At 37.0% G+C, this 19,882-nt stretch overlaps 1 protein-coding gene across 6 annotated transcripts in view; it reads left to right on the forward strand.

Moving 5' to 3' along the window:
- The window catches only part of LOC125226119 (uncharacterized protein ZK1073.1), a 101,257-nt gene that overhangs the window by 31,915 nt on the left and 49,460 nt on the right, over nucleotides 1-19,882 (forward strand). Inside the window, exon 1 of one of the 6 annotated variants that reach the window (XM_048129989.1) lies at nucleotides 5,236-5,343. The exons of the other annotated variants lie outside the window; for them this stretch is intronic. Coding sequence (XP_047985946.1) covers nucleotides 5,314-5,343 — 30 coding nt within the window. The 5' untranslated portion in view covers nucleotides 5,236-5,313. Of the gene's footprint in view, nucleotides 1-5,235; nucleotides 5,344-19,882 lie in introns of those variants that run through there. 6 annotated transcript variants of the gene reach the window in all.

The following is a 19,882-nucleotide window of genomic DNA, read 5'->3' on the forward strand; positions in this document are numbered from 1 at the left end:
GTATGTAATATATTTTCTGTCGATCCTTGCACACATACCTAACTGTTAACTGTTAAACGCATTTAATTTAATATGTTGCTGTCGATAACGTATTCCCATTTCTAACAAACTACTTTTTATTTTTATACTTGAACATACGTTTGACCTACAACCTAAACGCGAACTCTCTAAATTAATTGTTGAGCGCTCGGCAGAAAGGTCAAAACGGTTAAGTTCCACCTCAAAGGCTGAAAGCCTAGCTTCAGAATAACTGGTCCTCTAGCCAAGATTGTGATGCTTACTAACAAACCTTGTTTGCCACCATGTGGTATAATAGTTATTTGTTATACAAGGGGGCAACATTGTATTTTAACGCAGAGTGTGGAATTGAAAAACGAGCAAGTGAAAGGATTCTATAGTTGAACCACGAGCGAAGCGAGTGGTTAGAGAATAGAATCCTGAACTTGCGAGTTTTTTAACACACGAGAAGTAAAATACATTTGCACCCGAGTGTAACACAAAACTTTTCCCCTCACTATAGCGAGGAAACTACAACGCAAAAAATGCGTTTATCACTGCTTCCAGTAGTTCCGCAGGTGGTAAATCATCTTTATTACTAGATTCACCTACTTTTATCAATTTTAAAGCAGTTAATTTGACTTTATTCAAGGTCAAATTACTTTACCCACTAGTGGATAAAATGCGTTTTTACCCGCTGGTATTAAAGGACAAAACACGTGTTTCCGAGCTAGTGAGGGGAAAAAAAAAGATATGGACCTTCTTATGTAAATAATATACAGGGCGGAAATAGTCGAGAGCGATTGTACGGAGAATTGACCCCTCCTGTGTCGTCTTAAAGTACACGAGTTTTCGTAGCTTAACATTTGACGTGATTACGAAATTTCCTCATTGAGCTATTTGGCTTTGACGGACTCTTATACACAAACACAAAAAAAAACTTACTAAATATCGACATCTTATTCAAATATCTCTGACCAATTATTTATTTAGACATCACAATCGAATTACAAGTCATTTTTACAAAAATACAGGGGATACAAAATGATATTGGGGATGGAGTCGCCAGTAAAGCATAGAAATGCTTGTGTCGGGAGACGTCGATCACCCTGAAGTAGGTACAATAACATTATACATTATTTCTTTAGCATAGATTTTTAAGCTCATCTTATTAAAATGTTTACAGAGTAGAATTTTTAATGCATGCTATGTTAATCTGTAATTGGTGGCGCAATCACAATTAAGTTGTAAAATTTTTGTTTCTTTATGTTAAGTTATTGTTGCCACTGTTGGTGAACCCTTCAACAAACAAAAATTTTGGAAAAACCCCCGACCGCGACATAGTAGACCGATTTTCATGAAACATGGCTAAGAACACTCCCGACTAACTCAGCTTTCAGACAAAAAAATCTAAATCGGTTCATCCGTTCGGGAGCTACGATGCCACAGACAGATACACAGACAGACAGACAAACAGATAGACAGACAGACAGACAAACACACAGACAGACACGTCAAACTTAAAACACCCGACTTTAAATTGATTGGTTTGTTCTAATTGTCGTTTTTGCGTCGGGGGTTAAAAATAAAAAAAATTGCCCGTAATCCAAGACCACCCGGTATAAGTATGTTTAGTTTAATATAAACAATAAGTGGGTTAGTAGTGACCCGAACGAATTCGGTTTTATTAAACACATCGGATACGGATACCGATATATTCACAGTAATACCTATGTGGATATACGGTGATTAGGCGCGACGTACACTGCGCGATAAAAACGCGAAGAAAGTGTTAATTAACCCCCGACGCAAAAACAACGGGGTGTTATAAGTTTGACGTGTCTGTCTGTCTGTCTGTCTCTCTGTCTGTGGCATCGTAGCTCCCGAACGGATAAACCGATTTATATTTAGTTTTTCGAGTTCCGTAGTCAACTAGGAACCCTTATACGGAAAAGCTGAAATTTGGTAGCAATATGTATATCAATCACGCCGACAAAGTAGTAAAATAAAAAATAAAAAAAAAATGTTTTGTTAGGGTACCCCCCCTACATGTAAAGTGGGGACTGATTTTTTTTTTCATTCCAACCCCAACATGTGATATATTGTTGGATAGGTATTTAAAAATGAATAAGGGTTTACAAAAATCGTTTTTTGATAATATTAATATTTTCGGAAATAATCGCTCTACTAAAGGAAAAAAAAGTGTGTCCCCCTTCTAACTTTTGAACCATATGTTTAAAAAATATGAAAAAAATCACAAAAGTAGAACTTTATAAAGACTTTCTAGGAAAATTGTTTTCAACTTGATAGGTTTAGTGGTTTTTGAGAAAAATACGGAAAACTACGGAACCCTACACTGAGCGTGGCCCGACACGCTCTTGGCCGGTTTTTTTTAAAGCTGAGTTGCTCGGGAGTGTTTTTAGTTTTTAGCCATGTTTCATGAAATTCGGTCCACTATGTCGGGGTTTTTTCAAAATTTTAATTTTGTGATTAGGTCATTCAGACTATTCAGAGGCTGAAAGCGCTTGTGGAGTAAGACCATGTGACTTTAATACGTAGGTCGCGAGTTGAAGCCGCGGCTCGTAATACCAATGAGTTTTCGGAGCTTACGTAAAATTTGCCATTTGACAGTGGCCGCTTATTTAAAAAATAGTGGCTGTGCCAATTTTCAGGGTTAGATGCCAAGGCGGACCTGAGTATCTGCTAATATATGTAGGTCAGAATTTATTCAAGCACCCATAACATAAGATAAACTCATGCCTGTATTCTCAAAAAGGACAGAGCACTAAGCAACTTCTCAAATTTCAGTGCCACTGCTGTTAGCATAAAGTGGTTGAAAAAAAAATTTTTGGGGTTCTGGTGATAAATACTTTCAAATGTTGGATTATGTTATCAATTCGTCTGTATATTTTTTAATGTTTGTTATTCGATATCTCCGTCATTTCTGAACCAATTTTGAAATTTGGATGATTCTGAAGTACTTACAGATGAGAATGATTATCAGAACGGAACTCTAACCAGAGGCGGCTCACTCTTCATCAGCAGTTCCACTGCACCAAATGTCACTGTTCTGGACTTAAGTGCATGCTGTTCTTATAAAAATACCAAAGTCACTATAAGTGTGCCGTTAGATTTGAGGAGTTCCGTTCTGACCATCATCAGTAGTTCCACTGCACCAAATGTCACTGTTCTGGACGTAAGTGTATGCTGTTCTTATAAAAATACCAAAGTCACTATAAGTGTGCCGTTCAGATTTGAGGAGTTCCATTCTGACCATCATCAGGAGTTCCACTGCACCAAATGTCACTGTTCCGTACGTAAATGCATGCTGTTCCTGATATGATCGATCTTCGACACTCAAGGGAGGAAAAAGGGTTGGTGGTGGGAAAAGGCTTCTGCCTATTGGGCATCTATTAAAGAGGAACCTCGACACGAAAAGAAGAATACAAAAATCGAAGTAGACTTGTAACAAGAATGCCGAAATTGAACATCTAACAGCCGAACCGAATATAGGTATATAGGCATCTCCTCTGGCTTGGCCATCTTATAAGGATGTGTGAGAATAGGGCAGTCAAGAGGGCCTATCTGGGATGTTTCATTTCATTTATTTGTTGTAGTCATGTACGATAAAATTAGGATGTTACATAATAAGGTACAAGTAAGGCCATGACACCCTGGAAGGGCATGCAACAGAAACTTAAAACTAGACTAAAAGCTAAACTTTAGGTATTATTATATAATAACAATTAATTTAATGATTTAATTTGATTACATTCAATAAATACAATTCATTTAATATTCTAATATTATTTGAAAGATTATGGTATGCTATCCAAACTATTGTCATTAAGGAAATCCTTAACCGAGTAATAGCATTTATCAATTAGTAATTTTTTAAATTTGCTTTTAAATAATTCATTTCTAGGTTCTAATTTGATTGTGTTAGGAATTTTTATTAAATATCAAAATGCATTTATATTGGGGACTATTTTTACACATTTCTAAATTAGTTTTTGGTAAAAGGAGTTTATTCCTGTATTGCGGTCTAGTATTTTCCTTATCTTTGTCCAATCATGTCCAACTGGACGCCATCCTGCTGGCCATCCTAAATATCGTTGGGCGGATAGAGTAGAGGCAGATCTCCGTGAACTCGACGTTGTAAGGGCTGGCGAGATGTCGCTCTGGACCGCGTAAAATGACGTGCTCTTGTGTTGGAGGCCAAAGACTTACTTTGTGTCGTAGCGCCAATAAAGTAATTAACAATAATTTGAACAAATAAATAAATAAATATTATAGGACATTCTTACACAGATTGACTGAGGCCCACGGTAAGCTCAAGAAGGCTTGTGTTGAGGGTACTCAGACAATGATATATATAATGGGTTCCCTCTATTTGGCATACCTAACTTTAATTGTCCGAAACGATTTTCGCATAACAGACTTCGCATAATCGATTTTCGCCGAATGTTAATTTGGCAGAAAACTTATTTATCATAATCGAAAATAATACGAATAACACATTGTCCGAAAATAAGTTCGCATAATTCTGTTTACGCCGATTGTTTTTATGAATAAAATTAATTCGCATAATTGTATTTGGCATATTTCTTAAAATCAGAATATCCACCCATACTAAATGCTGTTAAGAGAGTCGGTTTGGTTAGGTTAGAACTGCGACCTCAACAAATAAAACATTTTGTCAAGAATTTCGGTTAGGTTAGGTTAGAACTGAAACATTAATAGAGTAGTATTACCTATGATAAAAATTCTGCGTAGTAAATTTCCACTAAACCATGTTATGCAGAAATAATTTATGCATAAAAACCATTCGGCGAATAACCTTTATGCATGAAATATATTCGGACAAACAAAAATATGCCTAGACAAATTATGCGTAACTATACTATGCCATAACAGATTATGCGAAAGGTGAATTATGCCAATATAGATTATGCCAAAAAGAATTCTCGATTGTAAAATTATGCCAAAACAAGGGGAACCATATATAATATATAAATACTTATATACATAGAAAACATCCATGACTCAGGAACAAATATCTGTGCTCATCACACAAATAAATGCCCATACCGGGATTCGAACCCGGGACCGCGGCGTAGCAGGCAGGGTCACTACCGACTGCGCCAGACCGGTCTTCAAACAAGCGTTTTTCACGGCTTGTGTGCGCACGCCGCGCCTCCGTCTCACGCCATCCCACCGCCTTGCTCACTGCACTCCCAGCGCGCCGCTCGGACGGTCTGTAAGGTGCTTTATAATAGTATTTGTATACCAGTTTGTTGCAAGTTCAGTGACGATATGCCTGACCAGGAAGATAAGGGTATTCAGGTGAGTGAGATTTTTTTCCAATTAGTTTTTAAGTTTTTCTCTTTTGCGCCTGATAGATTTTTTTGTTATACGCAAATACGAATTAGTATTAATAAATAGTTTTATTAATTATAGATTTTTTTGTTATACGCAAATACGAATTAGTATTAATAAATAGTTTTATTAAGTTTACAGTGACAATAAAATAAATAGATATTGGGGGACACCTTACACAGATAAACCTAGTCCCAAACTAAAATTTGCTTATATAAAAAGTTTACATATTTATTTACTTTTAGTTTTGCGTAAAAACGAAAGGAAACTACATATTACCCTGTAACTCAGGAGCTCAACTTTGGCCTAGTTTTAGTATTTTAGACATTTGTTTTTAAAATTTAGACATTACTACTTAGCAACTTTTGCGCTGGTGGCCCAGCGGTAAGGGCGTGCAACTTTCACTCCAGAGGTCGTTGGTTCGAACCCCGGCTCGTACCAATGAGTTTTTCGGAACTTATGTGCGAAATGTCATTTGATATTTAAATACCAGTCTCTTTTCTACTAACTAATAATTCCAATAAGGCCTAGTTACCCTTCGGGTTGGAAGGTCAGATGGCAGTCGCTTTCGTAAAACTAATGCCTATGCCAAATCTTGGGATTAGTTGTCAAAGCGGACCCCAGGATTTTGATCGAAGTCCTTCTCAGTTATTTGGTTGTTCAGGAACTTCTCAACTATTACGTCATTAACGTACTTGTGTGAAAAATGATGTGCTAAAACTATACCGTTTACGTTGTATTTGAAACTTTCTTCGCTGCGGAGGTAAAAAATCATAACTGCGTCTTATCTGTTGAGCCCGTCGTTATTAAGCCAGAGGACTTCGCTTGATGGGCTCTTAAATTCATTTCAATCGTTAAAATAAGTAGTACGAAGTAGTGCGAAAAGATTTGCTTTCGTATTGTTACTGAAACGTAAGATAAGATAAGATAAGATAAGATAATTCTTTATTTGATAATTTATTTGGTAATACGAACGTGTCATGCTATTTCAGCCAGTCTCAGTACAATTGTTTTTATAGCGTTAAGGAATATTTATTTGACTCGTGAAGCTTATTATAATTGTTAATAATTCCGATTTACTACTTTTAATTTATTATTTATTGTAAACCTTTGACATTTAAAATCATTTTAGTTTATTTAGAAATTTAGAACTTGCAGGACACCTAATTAATTTGTAGTTTGTTTATTCAATGCGCATGAGATAAATTATTTAATATTAAAATGTTAAAAATTTGCACGCCTACATGCAGGTTGAATATGCATGGAATACTTAGCCATAAGACCTACCTTGTTACCATATTCAAGCAAATAAAGATATTTCATTTCATTTCATACAAGATGTACTGACATTGACTGAACTATTAGCATGACAAATACGAGCGTTTCCGGAAAAATGCGAAAGAAACCCTTTTCTCAGGTTTAAAGCATGTTCGTTAGTATACCCAAAATATTATCTTTGTACGGAAAATATAACGAACGTATCGCTTCAAGTGTTTTTAAAAATAAGCAATTTACTTAATAAATTTCAAAAAAATCGACAACTACTTATGTAAATCATCATAGTGCGAGAAATTACCTTATAAAACTACTTATCAAATATCTGGCTTTGGTAGCTAGAAGTACCTAAAGATTTTCTTTTCAAATATTCAAAATTTCAGTTTTGTGTTCCTCCAATGTTAATTGGATGCTGATCCGCAATAATGTGTTAATAATTACATGCATTTTGCAATAAGATGTCAACTCAAAAATTTGACGGTTAAAGTTGACATTTTACTGAAAAATTCATGGCGGATAACACATTATTGCGGATCAGCATCCAATTATGAATTATATAGTTGTCTTACAAACTTATTGTTTCTTTGTTTTCATTCACCCTATTTCAGCTTTATATTCCGTTACTTTTTGTGTTAGAAAAAAATTAAAAATTGAATTGCGTTCAAAAATTTTACAGGATGCTCTTCGTTGGTTCAACTTTCTTCTCCACAAATCCTCTACGCGAGATTTTGGCATTTTAAAAAACGTTACTGCGCCTTTTCACTTAATCTGTCAGTACTGCGTCGTTCGGTTACCGAAATTGACGTTGACAGGTTAATTTACTCTGAGTGACAATTTACGGTCCCGGTTTTGTTTACTAACAAACGGTGACTCAGATTTGGTTCATCTGAAAATAGAATGGAAGTAGACGTTTAACTCATTAAATAAAATGTAAAATAAATAAATATTGGGGACACCTTACACAGATCAACTTAGCCCCAAACTAAGCAAAGCTTGTACTACGGGTGCTAAGCGACGATATACAGTATACTTAAATAGATAAATACATACCTATATACATAGGAAACATCCATGACTCAGGAATTGTGGCAATGTTAGGATTCATACTCCTGCCAGCTAGCCAAAAGGACAATCGACACTGATCGAACTGCAGTCTGGCTCTGTCGCGTCAATACGGGGTGCGTATCGATCGATATAACTTTTTTTGATATATTTTTAGTCGTTATAACGATCATTTGATATAATTATTGAATCATATAACAACAAATAATATACTAACAAATTGTATAATTCTTTTTTAATATAATGATCATTTTATCGAATAACATTTATTATAACATACTTTGAGTATAATGCTTATTTCCGATAATAAATAAATTGTATAACACAAATTCTTTCTAAAGCACAGTTAGAATAACAAAAAAAATACAATAAATTAAATCCATCACTTACTAGAAAAGTAAATTAGGTTAGAACTGTGACCCCTACACACAACGCGCTGCTACCAGAAAATAGGTTAGGTTAGGTTAGAACTGTGACTCTTAAACATAGGTACTGCTATCAGAAAAGTAGGTTAGGTTAGGTTAGAACTGTGATCCCTTCAAAAAATAATAAAATTAATTCATGAAATGTTTTATACTGTTTGCTAGTTATATTATACTAGTCGTATATCAATAGATAGTTATACCATATAACGGTTGTTATAAATAAGTGTTATACAAAATAATGATTATACAAAATAAAAGTAGATATTTTGTGGTTATACCAAATGTTAATTATGTCAAATGAGTAATTATATCCTTTAAATATATACCAAATGTTGTTATATTAAATGTTACTATACCATAAAAAGTTATACCAATCATTACACACCCGTCAATACGCAATAGCGATAGAGATAGATAGCTACGAAACATATTATCGTGAGCGTTTGAGCATTTGGCTACATACCCTGTTATCCCTTAGCTCTCAGAACAATCATTGACTTTCCACGATTTGACTTATTTTATACCTACAATCTTACATATGTACATACATACATTAAACTATCTTGGTATTATATGTATTCAACTTTTGGTACTGCGTTGTTAGGTTACCGAAATTGACGTTGACAGGTTAATTTACTCTGAGTGACAATTTACGGTCCCAGTTTTGTTTACTAACAAACGGTGACTCAGATTTGGTTCATCCGAAAATAGAATGGAAGTAGACGTTTAACTCATTGTGGCAATCAGGGCTTACGTTCAAAATTATATTATGTGTTTACGCTCTTTTTACCCCCGACGCAAAAACGACAGGGTGTTATAAGTTTGACGTGTCTGTCTGTCTGTATGTCTGTTTGTCTGTCTTACTGTCTGTCTGTCTGTGTGTCTGTCTGTCTGTCTGTTTGTCTTTCTGTCTGTGTGTGTGTGTGTCTGATAGATAGAAGTTGCCTTGCGTTCAGTTTTTAGCCCCCGCCACAAAAACGACAGGGTGTTAAAGTTTGACGTGTCTGTCTGTTTGTGTTTGTCTGTATCTCTGTGTGTGTGTGTCTGTCTGTGGCATCGGAGCTCTCGAACGGATGAACCGATTTAGATTTAGTTTTTTTGTCTGAAAGCTGAGTTAGTCGGGAGTGTTGTTAGCCATGTTTCATGAAAATCGGTCTACTGGTTTTTTCAAAATTTTAATTTTGTGGTTAGGTCACAGAATATATAATAGTACAAGTACAGAAGGCTCACTCCTTTGATGTTCACAAAATGCCGCCATTCTAATTTCTTACCTACATTAACAAACGGACCGCACGCGAGCAGCCGATATTGAATTTTATTGCGTCGCGCGAAGGTCGTCACCACTGCATGGGCCGCGAACTCGCGGCCACCGACATGTACTTGTAGCGCGGCGATAGAATCGCGGAGTGAACCGCCCCTGGTTAGGTTATCTCCAAGGTTTTTGGGTCGTATCTCTCTAAAAATAAGTAAGTAAGTAAATATTATTTATTGCATCATTTCAGCATTTTACATGTAAATAAATATACAGAATGTTGAGTGAGAGTATATATAACTAGGTAACAACAGGCGGTCTTATCGCTAAAAAGCGGTCTCTTCCAGACAACCTTAGGGTAGCTGGAAAAACGGAATAGAAACAAAAGCTAACAGGCAGTACAAGAACAAAACATATAGAGAAAGACCAACACAAACACATACATATACAGGGTGGAAAAATCGAATGCCACATGGATGGCAACTACCTTAAATATTGTAAATAGCACATTTTGTGTAAGGGAGACTTTCCTTTGTTTTTGAAAACAATAAATTCTGAATTTAAGGATTTATGAAAAATCGCTTGCCTCAGTCGGGACTCGAACCGGTCAAATGTGACAAAAAATAACGTGCCATATTTTATGATGCAGATTGAAAGGGTTACTGATAAGGTTCATTTTTCTCTAAATAACAAATACAATCAGAATAACGGAAGGCCATGAAAATTTGGCACATTATTTGGCACGTTATTTTTTGTCACATTTGACCGGTTCGAGTCCCGACTGAGGCAAGCGATTTTTCATAAATCCTTAAATTCAGAATTTATTGTTTTCAAAAACAAAGGAAAGTCTCCCTTACACAAAATGTGCTATTTACAATATTTAAGGTAGTTGCCATCCATGTGGCATTCGATTTTTCCACCCTGTATACCGAATACCATGTTTTCGTTGAAGATATAACACACATTTTTTTATTCTTAGGAAAGTACTTTTCTTGTACTTTCCGACCAATATTACCTTCGAACCCGCAGGAAAAGAGCATACTCCATTCTTAAAGGCCGGCAACGCACCCACAACCGTTCTGGTGTTTCGGGTGTTAATGGGCGGCGGTGATCGCTTACCATCAGGCCTTGTACTCCATCGATTATTTGTAGATTGGCGTTAAGTGTCACTTTAGAGCCATAAATCTATGTCAAAAGTGACACTTAACGCCATCTACAAGACATTTTTTTTGTGGTGCCATCTATGTGTGGTGTAGTGTATGCGCGTTCTTAGGCGGTCGCATTTTAATGTATGGGATGGCATGATCTTCTTATACCAACTGTTTGTTTGTTCATCGCCATATGTTTTGTCTTGAAAAAAAAATCTGGTTAAGCTAAGATATGGTGGTGACGTGAAATTCGCGAAACCGTCAACACAAACGCAATAATTCTTTCATTGCCCTTCAGATTAAATGTCAGTATGTTTGTCCTTTCCTTCTATTTTAAGAACGGCGTACCATTTTTCTTCACCTAAAGGGTACCTACGCGGTTGCAATAGCGATAACATTTAAGTGTTATGTGAGAGATGATATTTGGCTTGCTCTTTCATAAGCTTATCGTCCCATCCATATTCTTCTTACCTAAGGCCGTTTTCACATTATCCGATCCGATATCGGATGTAGGAAGGATGTAAAATGTAAGATTTATGCGCTTCCAGGTCTTTATTTATGTATTTGATAGATCATTATTACTAAAAAACGATATAAAACGCAAATATTGCGGATTTAATGCAGATGGCACTTTCCTACAACAGTTTTTGTACGAGGCACCATCGAACTGCCGATATCGGCAGGACGCTTCCGACATTTTTGGCATGCCGGACCCCCTGCCAGCTGTCGGCCGATAATATTTGTATGTGTGCGTATATAATGTAGGTATACGTTTGTAGTAGTGTGCGTGACAAAAATGGCGTCTATTAAACAGCTGTTAATGATGAATTTCTGTTGAAAAAAAAAAAATTGTAATTCATCGGTCCGAATTGCGGATACTAATTTTTTCATATTTTAGTAGATACTTAGTTAGTTAAATGTAAAATTATTTATTTTACCTGCAACATTTGAGTATTTTTATGCTCGTTATTTTAATTGTATAATAAAATATTTTAAATGTAGTGCTTATAATTATTAAATATAAAACTTTATAAAAATATTTTTTGATACAAAATCATACTTCATTGATTTGGAACAATGCGTTTTATCGGACCGACATCCGACACTATCGGAAGCGTTTATCGGGTGTAGGATGTCGGTCCTACATCCGATATCGGATCGGATAATGTGAAAACGGCCTAATAGCAAAGAGGATCGAGTATTATAGAGAATTACTGTCAAAGTAAAATGTGTAATCACAGTGCATAGACTGCCATCTCTCGACGCAAGCTTAAAACGTTTGAACCTCAGTTTTGACAATTTGACCTATAGTGTTAGCTTGATATGTGTTAAAATGTCAAATACTAATATTAGCGCCATCTAGCCGAGCGTTCCCCAAAGGTGTAACGCCATCTAGGCCACCATACCTTTTTCTCTAGGGCTTTAAGGTACGTTTCTTTCTTAGACTTTATCCGTCTATACAGAGTAACATAATTGTCTTTGCTAATTAGTCTAAGATACGGCTTGAGAATTTCTATCGTCATCTGTTATCTCTTTGGATTAGGTACTTATTGCAAATCGGTAATAGATTAGATTTAGATTTCTTTATTTCATGATAAAAATTACACTATAAATTTGTTACATGCCAAAGTTATGTTTATCTTCTCATCATGATCGTCAAAAATTACATTATGAATTGAAAATAATAAAATGAATAGTTTCTCCCAATAAGGATCGCCATGCGATAATTGCGATGTATTTTATTTTTATCTTTCGGTTAGTAGTATTAATTAACATAGTATTTATTTTATTTAGGTACACTACCTCTAGTAGTAATTATGTCATAATAAAGCAGTCTAAATGCGACATATATTAGCTTTTATTGGCACCAAACATTGGAACCTAATCATGAAAGAAATTTATCAGGATGCTATAAGAACACCACCGCTACCATCCGGCGCCGAGCTTGCTCCTGTCTTTTATTTGTAAATATTTCTATGTAATGTACATATATTTATTCCGTGTTAGATCAAGTTTAGACGTTGAAGTTCTTTTTATGTTTTTATACAAATGTAGTACTGGTTTTATGAATAAATAATTGTTTCAAGAACACCATAAGTAACTAGGTCAAATGTTGCTGACCTAAAATATATAAATATCACCTAGTTCCGTCTCGTCTGTGAACTGCCGCAGTAAAACATATTTTTAAAGTATTCCAGCAATGTTTATGGAGTACGTGAAACAGCTCCGCCGTGCTGAAATAATATAATAATATTTGTTTCGGAGCGCTTAAAAATAGTTCCTCCACGTGGATGGGGAACGTTTTTTTACATAAGTACATACAATCACGCCTGTATCCCATAAAGGGGTAGGCAGAGCATAATGAAACCTCAAATTTCAGTGCCACTCTTGGCAAATAAGGGGTTGAAAGAAAACGAAATTGTGACATTGCAGACAACACAGACACAGAGTGACAGGTTGCCAGCTACTCGCTTATGTTGTTGTTGTTGTTGTTGTATGTCCTAAGGCACCCCATAGGTGCATAGGGCCTCCACAAGATCCTTCCACGCCTTTCTATCTTGAGCCACCACCTTGGCCTCGTTCCAGCTCAGTCCATATTCCCTCAGCTCGTTCTCAACGCTCCGTCTCCAGGTGTGTACGGGGCGTTTGCGGGCCCTCTTTCCTCCTTGAGGCCGCCACTCAAACGCGATACTGGCGCTGTTGGTAGCTCCTCTTCGAAGGGTATGACCGATCCATCTCCATTTCCGCAGAGCCACTTCCTGGGCAATCGAAGGTTGTCAGCACATACTACACAGATCCTCATTTCTTATAGTACTCGCTTATGCCACAATATAAACCATAACAGTCGACGTCTACGACACCCACGGGAAGAATGGGGGTGATGAAATGTTTAACTCGTCATCACTCATCACACGGGCACAAATGTGACATAAATAATATAATATTTGTTTCGGGGTGTGTATGCGTGTGTCGCATGTGTGTGTGTGTGTGTGTGTAAAATAGTTGCCACGAGTATAAGGGACCGTTTTTATAATCGAATAAAACTTAGTTATTATATCAAAGTTTGGGAACCTTAAAGTTTTCGGACTCTTCGGTGGGTGGATAAAATTTGGTTGTTTGGTAAACAAATGTGACGTAAATAATACAGGGTGAAATGAAAAGGACCGTTTAAACTTCATAATTCATTTATTGCATTTGTAATCATGTGTTACACAAGGTCTTACAATAGGCTATTTACAGCAAAAGATCACATGAACCGGATGAACCCTGTTAGGGTATACAGCAATATATTACTTAACTAAGACTAAAACTATAATTATTTACATAACATGGATTTTTAAATAACATGCATTTTAAGCAACATTACACGGACATGTAGCGGCAAAAATTATTTTGAAATTGATAAAATTTATTGGTATACATTTTAATTCAATTTAATTTATAGACTTTAGAGGTCATAATGAACAACTTTTATTATAGGACCAATACTGCAATCGCGAAAAAAAAAATTCCAGATTCATAGAAATGAGCGACGTCATAACAGTCAGAATGTATGGAACAACCAAATTTTTTTTGCGATTTCATCTAGCAAAAAATGTATTTTGATATCCAGCTTAGTGCTAAAAAAAAAAATGTAGATTCTGTTAACCTAGGGAAGAGCGGGGCCTCCCAACACAGGCAACTCCTTGCTTACCGGGCGGCTCCATCCCCTCCCCTAAATTATGACCATGTGTTTAAAGAAATAAAGAATTTTTGTATTTTGTATTTTTTTGTATCTTTGGTCCCATTCCCATAATAAAAGTTGTTCATTATGACCTCAAAAGAGTTATTATGCAAAGTTTGAACGGGCCTCTTTATTTCACCTCCCCCCCCCCTCTTTTTATTTCCTTTTTACTGGGTATTTCACACAGCAAAAGGGAATGTACAAGTTTCTAATGGGGTGGCAACGCGCATGTGACACTCTTTGAGTTGCAGGCGACCATAGGTTACGGTGGCCGCTTTCCATCAGGCGGGCCGTACGCTTGTTCGCCACCGACGTAGTATTAAAAAAAACCGTGTATTATATTTGTTTCGGAGTGCGTAAAAATAGTTACCACGAGTATGGGAAACGTTTTTGTAGAAAAAACTTAGTTATAATAAAGTTTGGGGACCTCAAAAGACATACATAATGTATAATGTTGTTTACCAAACTTGTATAGTTTGAGATCTGGAAGAAGTTGTTGAAACATTATATGACATTAAATCTTTTATTATTAATGGTTGTTTCTCAGTCCTTCTAACAGGACGTATGCAAATTTAAGAGTTTTATGGTATATTTATTAATATTTACCTATACTTTCATGTTACTTTGAACTTAGGTTAACAATGAAATTCACCTTTGCCAATTCATCAAGTACTTAAATATGATATGTTGATAGCATTCCACTAGGAAGCGACCATTAAATCAATTTTTTGGAACAATTTCCCTCAAATTGGCTGTAGACAGTGCGGGCCGCGGGTGATGAAAATTATATACACGCAAGGTTCTATATACAGTTTATTTACAAGTCACAGGTTAGGCACAATTCACAATATATATTTACACAGATTTACAATATGGAATAACTTTTTGCAAGACGAAAACTAAACAAAAATCAACATAAAGTGCTGCGTAGCAGTATATCGCTAGAGAAGAATTTTGACAACTAAAAAAAAAGAAAAACTATAATCGGCCGCCGCGCACACGGCCAGTGCGCGCGCTGCCGACGAACCTCCCTGGTGCTTGGCAGACCAAGGAGGCCGACGCTGAGCCTGTCGCTTACACATCCCACCCCAGTGCTGGCTCAGCACTCATTACCTACTGGGATTCGTGCAACACGTGTTGCGGAACGCCTCAACAAACCCGATTTCGTCTAGCTCAACCATGCGCACACGACCGTCTGCTCCCGGGAACACTTGACTTACCACTTAATACAGGTGAGCTGGACGACGTGCCGAGGAGAAAATGATTTGGCGTCAAAGCCTCATCACTTCCAGGTTCAACAGGGACGTGAGTCAAGGGCCTACAGTTCACAATATTCTCTGCCTCGGCTATAAGAGTGCTCAAAGTTTCATCTTTAGGCGCTCTTTCCCTTAAAATAACCTTTAGTGAAGTATTTCCACTGCGCGCCAATCTTTCCCGTGTCCCACCCCAATGGGGACTAGCGGATGGAATAAATATGCACCGGATTCCATTCTTCGCAGCTTCTCTCTTCAAGACATCGTCATCTAATTCTTGTTTGGCTATCTTCAACTTCGAATTAGCGCCCCGCACATTAGGATCAGAGTATAAACATCGCGGCCAACCTCTTCGAGCTGCCATCCGCTGAAGAACCATTATCCGTTCAAAGCTCTCGGGTAAGTTACAACTGTCGTTCTTACAAGGTAATCCTACTTGCCACTTACCGTTGATGAGCGTCGCAGTTTGCTCAAGCTTTGCCTGGGCGGCCACGTCGTCGCTGTTCTGTCCTAGCTTACCTGCTACACCCATGGCCTCTATACTAAAAGAGCGCCTCACCATCTCGTGCAACTCGTGGAGGCCGAGTTTCGATTCAGCCACAGGTGCACTGGTCAAGAGCAGCGTCGTGTGTACATGCGATGTTGAGCTTTTTACACGTGGGACCCGCACTGGACCATGGACAGCCCAGCCTAGGGGTGTTCGGGTAGCTAACGGCTCATTACGTTTTCCTACACATACCTCTAGAGGAATAAACAAGTGACAGTTATCTTGCCCTATTAACACTTCGGGCTTCAAATCAACATTTTGTGACAACTTATTTTTAAGTGATCTTAGATGTGAGTACTTATCTAAGTCTATATGGGATACACTTTGTTGTGGCAAGTCTAAATCTAATACACCACGGGCCTTAATGCTATGCACTTTACCATTTTGACTAAGAGCGCTATGACAAAAAAAGGCGATATATTGTAAAATGCACAATATTTATCGACAAAATTGTACACTTTACTCATACTAAAAGACAGTGAAAGTACTTGTTTCAGTTAGAACATCTTATTAACTGTCGGTTAAATAAAAAACATATGAAAAAAAAAGCTTTTTCAATTAGTAATGATTGTTTTTCTGATGCTCGTTTAGGAAAAACCGCGTGAAGCACAGAATTCGGAGCTCTTATTATCTACAATTTTATAAGATCACTCTCATAAATGAGGTAAATTTAAGTTCCAAATATCTTGTACTTAAGGCCCATTAAACAATATTTATCATTAAATCCTTTGAAATTGAGAAATTGAAAGTAAAACGAACTCAATTTTGTCTTGAAAATACATCGAAACAAGTGATCATTTCTCCGAAAATCTACATGTTATCGAAGTTATTTTAGTATATAAATAATCTGCACAATGTGCTTAAACTGCTGTTATCCATTTGTCGTTATAATATTTTATCATGATTTTTTGCCAATTTTTTGAAATCTAGCCTTCCTGTCGCTATTTTACCGGCGACGGACGCCTGCGATTTCAGTGCCGCGCCGGAGCTCGAGGAGGTAAGACGTATGTCGCTTTGGTCTCCGAGTTTTCATCGCAAACGTCGAGAATATTTATTGTTGTGTGGGTCGGACGCCTTGTTTCTACACGGGCTATCCTCGCATTGTGTGTGTGTAAACAGCGACCAACGAATTTGATCCTAGATCCGTAAATATTTGCTTTTGTAATACTTTGTTATGTTTAAATGTTAAAGTATTACAACGTTGTGATGATAAAAATGTGAAAATTACAATACGGTCAAGATGATAAGACACATCAAGATGGTACTCGGGATCTGATGATGGAGCCAGAAGGTGGTCACCAGTACCAGTGAACCATGTAAGTAAACGACTTCGTGTTTAGGCTCGTTGGGTTCGTCTCAACAAGACCTTTGACAAGAGGTGGTACTCAGGGTCTGATGATGGAGCCAGATGGTGGTCACCAGTACCAATGAACCATATAACTAAACCCAGAGATGGGGAAATCGTAATCGATTCCGGATTACACGATTACTTGATTTTACTTTGTAATCTGACACTACTGGGTGTCAGATTACTTGTAATGTAATCAAGTGAAACGGTAAATTACCATTACATGTAAAGGAATCACTAATCATCTATACAATCATTACTATTACCAATAATTCGGAATCATAGTCGATTCAAAATAACTGAAATTATTGACTTGATTACTTTCAGATTACGAATATGTAGTACCTCAGATTGCTGACTGTCACTTTGACACAAAAGTCGTCATGGGTGTCGTAAAATAGGTTTTAGGAGGTGCTGATTCCAAAATTAATGACTAATGTTCAATCTGACATTGCTGACTGTCACTCTGACACAAAAGTCGTCATGGGTGTCGTAAAATAGGTTTTAGGGGGTGCTGATTCCAAAATGAATGACCAATTTGGAATCTGACATTGCTGACTGTCACTTTGACACAAAAGTCGTCATGGGTGTCGTAAAATAGGTTTTAGGGGTGCTGATTCCAAAATTAATGACCAATGTGGAATCTGACATTGCTGACTGTCACTTTGACACAAAAGTCGTCATGGGTGTCGTAAAATAGGTTTTAGGAGGTGCTGATTCCAAAATTAATGACTAATGTTCAATCTGACATTGCTGACTGTCACTCTGACACAAAAGTCGTCATGGGTGTCGTAAAATAGGTTTTAGGGGTGCTGATTCCAAAATTAATGACCAATTTGGAATCTGACATTGCTGACTGTCACTTTGACACAAAAGTCGTCATGGGTGTCGTAAAATAGGTTTTAGGGGTGCTGATTCCAAAATTAGTGACCAATTTGGAATCTGACATTGCTGACTGTCACTTTGACACAAAAGTCGTCATGGGTGTCGTCAAATAGGTATCCGGAGGTGTTTGAAAACTAATGACCAATTTGGAATCTGACACTGTTGACTGTCACTTTGACACAAAAGTGATCATGGGTGTCTTCAAATAGGTTTTCATGGGTACTGATCTCAATATTAATGATCAATTTGGAATCTGACATTGCTGACTGTCACTTTGACATAAAAGTCGTTATGGGTGTCGTCAAATAGGTTTCCTTTCCAGGGGTACTGTGCAATGTCAGGTTCCAAATCGGTCATTACTTTTTAAATCATTTCATTAATTTTGGAATCAGTGCCCCCTAAAAACTATTTGACTACACCCATGATTCCTTTTGTGTCAAAATTACAATTAGCACTGTGAGATTCCAAAATAGTCGTTAATTTTGTAATCAGCACCCCCGGAAACCTTTTTGAAGACACCCATGACGACTTTTGTGTCAAAGTGACAGTCAGCAATGTCAAGATTCCAAATCGGTCATTAATTTTCAAATCAGCACCTCCGGAAACCTATTTGACGACACCCATGACGACTTTTGTGTCAAAGTGACAGTCAGCAATGTTAGATTCCACATTAGTCATTATTTTTGGAATCAGCACCCCCTAAAACCTATTTTACGACACCCATGATGACTTTTGTGTCAAAGTGACAGTCAGCAATGTTAGATTCCACATTGGTCATTAATTTTGGAATCAGCACCCCCTAAAACCAATTTTACGACACCCATGACGACTTTTGTGTCAAAGTGACAGTCAGCAATGTCAGATTCCACATTGTTCATTAATTTTGGAATCAGCACCCCCGCAAACCTATTTGACGACACCCATGACGACTTTTGTGTCAAAGTGACAGTCAGCAATATCAGATTCTACATTGGTCATTAATTTTGGAATCAGCACCCCCTAAAACCTATTTTACGACACCCATGACGACTTTTGTGTCAAAGTGACAGTCAGCAATGTCAGATTCCACATTGTTCATTAATTTTGGAATCAGCACCCCCGCAAACCTATTTGACGACACCCATGACGACTTTTGTGTCAAAGTGACAGTCAGCAATGTCAGATTCCACATTGGCCATTAATTTTGGAATCAGCACCCCTAAAACCTATTTTACGACACCCATGACGACTTTTGTGTCAAAGTGACAGTCAGCAATGTCAGATTCCAAATCGGTCATTAATTTTTAAATCAGCACACCCGAAAACCTATACTCGTGGTATATGCACTTGAAATGTGAAAGTGAAAATGCTAGAATGACATGTAAACCACGAAGTTGTATAGTCATATTGTTCATTGGTATTGGTGACCACCATCTGGCTCCATCATCAGACCCTGAGCACCACCTTGAAGTAATTAGAATTGTATTTGTCTTATTTTATCATCATATTAATATAATTATACTTTACTCTAATACTTATCATATAACAAAAGCAAATATTTGGGATGGGATCTACTTTTATAATTATTACTTTAATTTTAAATTTTAA

Source organism: Leguminivora glycinivorella, chromosome 5 (assembly GCF_023078275.1).
Source record: "Leguminivora glycinivorella isolate SPB_JAAS2020 chromosome 5, LegGlyc_1.1, whole genome shotgun sequence".
NCBI lineage: Eukaryota > Metazoa > Arthropoda > Insecta > Lepidoptera > Tortricidae > Leguminivora > Leguminivora glycinivorella.